The sequence below is a fragment of the Zingiber officinale genome, chromosome 2B (assembly GCF_018446385.1).
Source record: "Zingiber officinale cultivar Zhangliang chromosome 2B, Zo_v1.1, whole genome shotgun sequence".
Classification (NCBI taxonomy): domain Eukaryota; kingdom Viridiplantae; phylum Streptophyta; class Magnoliopsida; order Zingiberales; family Zingiberaceae; genus Zingiber; species Zingiber officinale.
Window position 1 is genome coordinate 102,494,030 of NC_055989.1, and position 6,939 is coordinate 102,500,968.

Here is a 6,939-nt window from a genome sequence, read left to right on the forward strand (position 1 = left end):
CGGTCTGGATAAAATTCACCTCCGGGCGCCCGGATCCCTTCCGGGCGCCCGGACCTCCTATTTCCAGAAACTTCCTTTCCTGCAAAACAGAGTTAGTCTGAGGCAAATATATATTCTGCAAAACATATTGTTAGCACAACTAAAGTAATATGATTTAACAAGAAAAGAGTATGACTTAGATTCCGTCTTTCCGAGACCGGAATCTAGTTACGATCTCGACTTAGATATCCGAAATGGATCTAAGCCGGATCGACGCCTAATGTTCCCTTCCTGGGAACGCGTCCTCGCAGTCACTTCCCTCCAGTGACTTACCTCACTTACCCGCCAGACGTCCGGTCAGCCCGTCGACCCGTCTGGACTTCGTGCCAGCTATCCGGTCAGCCCGTCGACCTAGCTGGGCTTCGTGCCTAAGCGTCCGGTCAGCCCGTCGACCCGCTTGGACTTCGTGCCAGCTATCCGGTCAGCCCGTCGACCTAGCTGGGCTTCGTGCCGGACATCCGGTCAGCTCGTCGACCAGTCTGGACTTATCCTGCACACTCGATCAGAGTGTTAGATCAACAATAAACCTAACTTAACCTATTTGTCATTCATCAAAACCTGGGTTAAATCGTTAGTGCTAACCGCACCAACATATATCGTCAACATATACCTCCATGTTTCGTCCGATCTGCTGCCGGAACACCTTATTCATGAGCCTTTGGTAGGTAGCCCCAGCATTCTTTAGTCCGAACGGCATCACATTGTAGCAGTAGGTGTCGTCCGCCGTGATGAAGGTCACCTTCTTTTGATCCTCACGGGCGAGCGACACTTGATGATACCCCTGATACGCGTCCAGAATGCATATCAGCTCGCACCCAACTGTGGAGTCCACCATCTGGTCAATCCTCGGCAGTGGGTAAAAGTCCTTCGGGCAGGCTTTGTTGAGGTCTCGAAAATCGATGCAGACCCTCCACTTATTGCCGGGCTTCGAGACTAGCACCACATTCGCGAGCTAGCTCGGGAACTGGACCTCTCTGATGTGGCCGACCTCCAATAGCTTCTCTACTTCAGCTCGGATGATCTGATTCTGCTCGGCGCTGAAGTCCCTTTTCCTCTGCTTCACCGGCCTAGCGTCCCGTCGGACGTGGAGCTCATGTTGTGCTACGCTCGGGGGAATGCCGGGTAGTTCATGGGTGGACCAGACAAAGACATCATGATTTTGTTGAAGGCATCTAATTAGCTCGGCCTTCTGCTCAGCTTGTAGGTCGGCCACTATGAAAGTCGTTGCCTCCGACCGACCAAGGTGCGTCTACACCTCTTCTTTTTCTTCATAAACTAAAGTAGGAGGTTTCTCGGTTATGACATTTACCTCGAGTCGGGGAACTTTCCGAGCGGACTTAGCCTCCGCCTTCACCATCTCGACGTAGCAGCATCGAGCAGCCAGTTGATCTCCTTTAACTTCTCTGACCTGATCCTCCACGGGGAACTTGATCTTCTGGTAATAGGTAAAGACTACCGCCCGGAATTCATCGAGGGTCGGTCGACCCAGAATGACGTTATAGGCTGATGGGGCGTCCATGACGATGAAAGTGGTAGTCCTGGTCCTTCGGAGCGGCTCTTCTCTGAGTGATATGGCCAACCTTGTCTGACCGATCAGCTGGACCTCATTGCCGGTGAACCCATACAGAGGGGTCGTCATCGGTAGCAACTTGACCCGGTCGATCTGGAGCTGGTCGAAGGCCTTCTTGAAGATAACGTTGACCGAGTTCCCTGTGTCAATAAATATGTGATGAATAGTGTAGTTGGCGATTATCGCACGGATGATGAGGGTGTCGTCGTGCGGCACTTCAATCCCATCAAGATCCCCGGGGCCAAAGCTGATTTCAGACCCGTTCACCCTCTCTTGGCTGCATCCTACAACATGGATCTCCAATCGCCGAGCATATGACTTCTGGGCTCGGTTGGAGTCTCCACTAGTTGGTCCACCAGCTATGATGTTGATCTCACCTGAGCGGCGTTGCTTCGGTTTTCCTCCTCCCGAGCGGAGTGCCTAATTTACTCGTGTGAGGCTCGGGCATGGTCATCACTCCTTGCTTGATGATGATGCTGCCGCTCGGGTGACCGCCTGGTCTCCTCTCACCGTCCGACATTTGGCCTCCTATATCACAGTTCGGGGGAAGGCGATCGGCGACAGTAACTTCTGGGAGTCGGCTGACCGACTGCAGGGACTCCGCGACAATCGCAAGTGTTGTGGATTGCCGATTGATGGAAGGTACAGAACATAGGTGTCCACACCTTTCCCTTGGGCCTTGGTCGTTTGGCGGCCATGTGTTGGACGATGTGCGGGCGGCCTTATTTCCTGATGCGATCGTGCCACATCGGCTCGGGGCCCTCTCCAAGGCTGGTGGCTGACCGATGACCTTCACTCGGCGTGCACTGATGGCTCTGATGGAGCTTCTTTCCTTCGAGTCGCCCGAGCTTCCTCCACATTGATATACTCGTTGGCCTTCCTTAGCATATGGTCGTAATCACGGGATGACTTTCTGATGAGCGAGCGGAAGAAGTCCCCATCGATGAGCCCTTGGGTGAAGGCATGCATCATAGTTTCAGACGAGACCGTGGGGATATTCATGGCCACTTAGTTAAAGCGTTGAATGTAGGCCCGTAAAGTCTCTCTCGGCCATTGCTTCATAGAGAATAGACTCACGCTGGTCTTCTGATAGCGTCTGCTGCTCGTGAAGTGGTGGAGGAAGACCGTTCAGAATCTTTGAAACTATGAATTGATCCATCCGGTAATCTTCCAAACCAACGTTGTGCCGAGCCGGATAACGTGGTGAGGAAGACTCGTCACTTAACTCTATCTGTGTATTGATGAAGAGTTGTGACGTTATCGAACTTACCGAGGTGGTCGTCCGGATCAGTCGACCTATTGTATTCGCCGATTGCCATGGGTGAGTAGTGCCTTGGCAGAGGATCCTGCAGAATTACCTCGGAGAATTGGCGGTTGATCCGTTCGGGGGAGGAGTCAGCTCGGGGTGCCTTGCCCTTTCTCGCGTCCTGAGCGGGAGCTTCGTCAAAGGAAGACCGGTCTCGATTTACTTGCGCGATTTCAGATGGCATTTGGAATAAGGCCCGATGGAATGGAATCGGGGCGGGCGGCGCCTCTTCTTGCGTGCCGATCAGACCCTTGTTTTGGCCCCATATGGAGAGCTGTTCCGGCCGGTCTTCGTGCGTCGCTCGGCCTCCAGATGCTGAGGTTGCTTATTGCGCCAGCCGATCGGCTAGCGCCTTCTGTTGTTGCTCTATTATTTTGGTCGCTCGCGCCTGTTGAGCGCGTCGAGCTCCTCTTGAGAGAGCGTCACAGTGTGCTGACGTCCAGCTTCTTCCATCTCCTTAGCTCGGATTCAGGTGCGTTCCCACAGACGGCGCCAAATTTGTTCCTGTCCGAAAGCTGAGTCTATGGACGCTGGGGATGTGGCACTCCCGTTGACTGGTCGAAGACTCTGCAAGCGTAGATCTCCCGCCGACGCGGACCTGCAAGCACAACGCCGAGCCGGGGAGGGGTTTCCCGGCGATGACCCTCCGATGCTCAAGTAAGATCTCCGACAGAAAGAATTAGAGCAAAGGGGAAACGAGAACTGTAGCTACAGTAAAGAAGTGAGCATATCTCCGTCGAAGTCTGGGGGTCCTTATATAGGGCTCCCCATAGGCGTATGCACGATCCCCGAGACATGCACGCTCCTCAAAGCATACCTGGAATGGATGTGTCAGAAAAGCGTGTCTGACGTCATGCCTCAATAGCACGAGCATATCCCTGACGAGACAGTAGAAGTTTCCTCCGTACGATTCTCTGTTTGACCATGCCGCCGACCATGCCACCTGTCGACGACACTGGTCCCCAAGAAGATATCATCAACTGCTTCCTTTGTCCTCTACCGGGCCGAGCAGAGGGACCGTCCAACTAGTGCCTTTCAGGCGACATTAGGGCCGGACCGAGCGGGATGTCCGCTCGGCCAATCATCCTATTGTCGAGGTTCTATCTCGCCGAGCAAAGAAACCGTATTTGCAGGGCCGAAGCTGTGCTCCTCGTTCGACCGAGCGGGGAGGCCGCTCGATCGCTCGGCCCTCGTTCCTCCTTGCTAGTCATGCTTGAGTTTTCTTAGCGTCGGAAGCTCAATATCAGGCCGAGTTGTAATGCAAAATCGGATGCACATACATCCACTTTGCCGGATACTCACGATATTGACCATTGACTTTTCACGTGTCATCGCCCCTACTTATTACCGGATCATGATAAATTTTATAATCAACTGTCAAATTAAATAAACAGTATAAGTATAAGGAGTTTTTTTTTTAGATATGCGTCCACCGTAAAAAAAGAGACTTAATTGAGAACAGTATAAAGATGATAACTAAAAAATTCATTAAATTTATTTACTTATATAATTTTTTATATACAACGAAAATTTAATGAATAAAATAATAGAGTCAGTAAAATGGAACTATAACAAAAAAAAAAACAAAGTCAAATCAATAGTTGATGAGATTTCTAAGCAATTTTATGTACAAATTGAAATTATCAAAAGATAAATTGTTAAATGGGTAATAAGAAAAGATATGGATGATTGTAATAAGTAGATTACAACCTTTTATTAATAATTTTTTTTAAAAAAATCATTAATTTTCTATGACCATTAATTGGCACCACTAATAAAAATCTTATAATCTTCTTTGACCATTACCATCACTAATTACCAACTCATCAACATACTAATTGACTAACTAAGTTAACATTAACATTTATATTAAATTTTATCAACAGATTCATCACGCACGTTTGCTTAGTGAAAAATAGAAGATACATCAGTAAAATTAGGACTCCAACCGAAACCTTTTCCTTCAATCACCGTCTGTTCTCTCTTTGTCATCTTTATTCTTCTCCTAATTTATTTTGTTGTAAATGTCAGGACTTGTATTTTTGTCTTCCCTTCATCTCCAACAATTTCTTCCCGCTTTATCTTTATCTTTATCTTTCCCTTTTTCTTTATTTTATATCATTAAATACGTTCCTAGATCTCCTTTTTTTTTTCTCATCTTCTCCGTTAAGTTTTCCATTCCTCTGTTCCTGCTTTAATTTGTTCTTAAGCTTCTATATCAAGCAATGCACGCACTAGTATTAAAGCACGCCCATGCACTTCTCACCCCATCACTGCTTCTCCTCGTCCTTCTTCTTCGGCATCTCATCATGTTTCCCTGCAGCAGCGCCGTCGAGCTCCTCTGCCGCCTGATCAGGTGCTTGGACGCCGTCGCGGCAGCGGCGGCCGAGCCGGAGGCCTCGCCGGCGCTGCAGATCAGGCTCAAGGAGATGAAGTGCAAGCTGGAGCGCCTGCAGCTCAAGCTCATCAAAGAGATGTTCTGCAAGGAAGATACCGCCATGCAGCAACTCCGCCACCTCGCCTCCTGCCTCGACGAGCTGGTGGCCGCCGCCTGCAAGGACCGCCAAGGAATTTCGACGCTCCAATCGCTCGACAAAGTCGAAGCCGCCGTCTGCAGAGCGCTCGACACGATGGCCGACAAAGATCTATATACATTGGTAAATCAAAAGAATTCGGAAATTAATTAAACATTTTTCACTGTTAATTTCTTTTCTTATTTGCAGTGCGGAAAGGGAAATGAAAGGACTGAAGGACCATGGGGACCTCGTTTAGGTTTCGACTGGGACATTGGATCGTTTGGCAGCATCAAAACCATCAACGTGAGCGCGGACGATCGGATCAACTCCATCCGGATAGAATACAGAATCAACTCGAAAGAATACAAGACGCCCAGAATCGGAGGCGAAGGCGGCACTCTCCATCAGGTCAAATTCCTTAGTGATCAACAAATAAGAAGATGCACGAACAGATAATCATAATGTGATTTACTGCTTCAACGAAATATTAATGCAGATTGAGATCGGGGAGAACGAGCACATCACTTCGATTCGAGGAATTTTCGACACAATCAGTTTAACCAAACTAGACATCGTCACCAACAAGAATTCCTATTCGTTCGGAAAAGGGTGCGGCGGATCCGTTTTCCCTCCTGCTCAACTCGAATGCAATTACAGAGTCGCTGGGTTCTTCGGAAGAGCAGCGGCGCACGTTAACGCAATTGGCGTCTACCTAGCGAAAGCTCCGGATTGCCAGCAGGCTGATGACAGCCCCAGCAAGAAGCATTGTCCGTATCTGTGCCAATGCGGGACGTTGATGTCTTCGTGCCATGTCTGCGCATGAAGGGTTTAGTGCTTTTGTTTTGCTTTTGAGCATCTGCAAGTTCTTGTTTGTTCTCGATGTCTTTTTCCTTAAATCTGATGTATTTCCTGTGTTTTTTAAATTTTGATTCTGTCGTTGAAACTTCGAATAAGACCTGCAGAATTTGATAAAATACAGCCATGTGAATAATTGAATTAGTAAATTAGTATACTTATATGATAGCTCGAGAGGCCGAGGTGTGTTGGCCGGGCTGACCAGGGTCGGGTCGGGCCCGGACGGAAGGCTCATAAGGGAAAGGATTACAAGAAGTGATTGGACTTGGTATTTGGGCTAGGGTGCAGTGGTGCTTGAGCATTCAGGGAAAAAAAAATGATGATCTTAATTATCTTTATTGACTATTGTTATGGATATGCCTTAAGGGCAGAGGAATAATTAGGAGAAGGGGGAGGGGTAATTAAGTTAAATCACGGTAACATCATTTTAGGGTACTGTTGCTTCGTTCGTTTTTTCTCTCTGTCGTCAGGGAGAAGGTTTTCTTCTCTCTCATGTTCCTCGCCAGCGTCGACGCCCGACTGCCGACCACTCCCCTCCTCTATCTCCTTTCCTCTAGCCTTCTTTAATCCAATGCTGCCGAGGAGCTCTGTCGCCAACTCCTCTCCTTCTCCTCCATGCGACGCTACCATCGGACAAACTTGCCGCTGCGATC

At 48.9% G+C, this 6,939-nt stretch overlaps 1 protein-coding gene across 2 annotated transcripts; it reads left to right on the forward strand.

Annotated features, from left to right (window-relative positions):
* The first annotated feature begins 5,133 nt into the window (after window positions 1–5,133).
* On the forward strand, window positions 5,134–6,405 carry LOC122049348 (protein GOS9-like). Of its 2 annotated transcripts, XM_042610743.1 has the most exons (4): window positions 5,138–5,232; window positions 5,324–5,572; window positions 5,639–5,839; window positions 5,928–6,405. In XM_042610743.1, the coding sequence occupies exons 2-4, from the start codon at window positions 5,345–5,347 to the stop codon at window positions 6,252–6,254; spliced, it is 756 nt and encodes a 251-aa protein (XP_042466677.1). In that variant the 5' UTR covers window positions 5,138–5,232; window positions 5,324–5,344; the 3' UTR covers window positions 6,255–6,405. The 2 variants fall into 2 exon arrangements, with proteins under 2 accessions (XP_042466676.1, XP_042466677.1); XM_042610742.1 differs by having other exon boundaries at window positions 5,134–5,572.
* The last annotated feature ends 534 nt before the right edge of the window (window positions 6,406–6,939 follow it).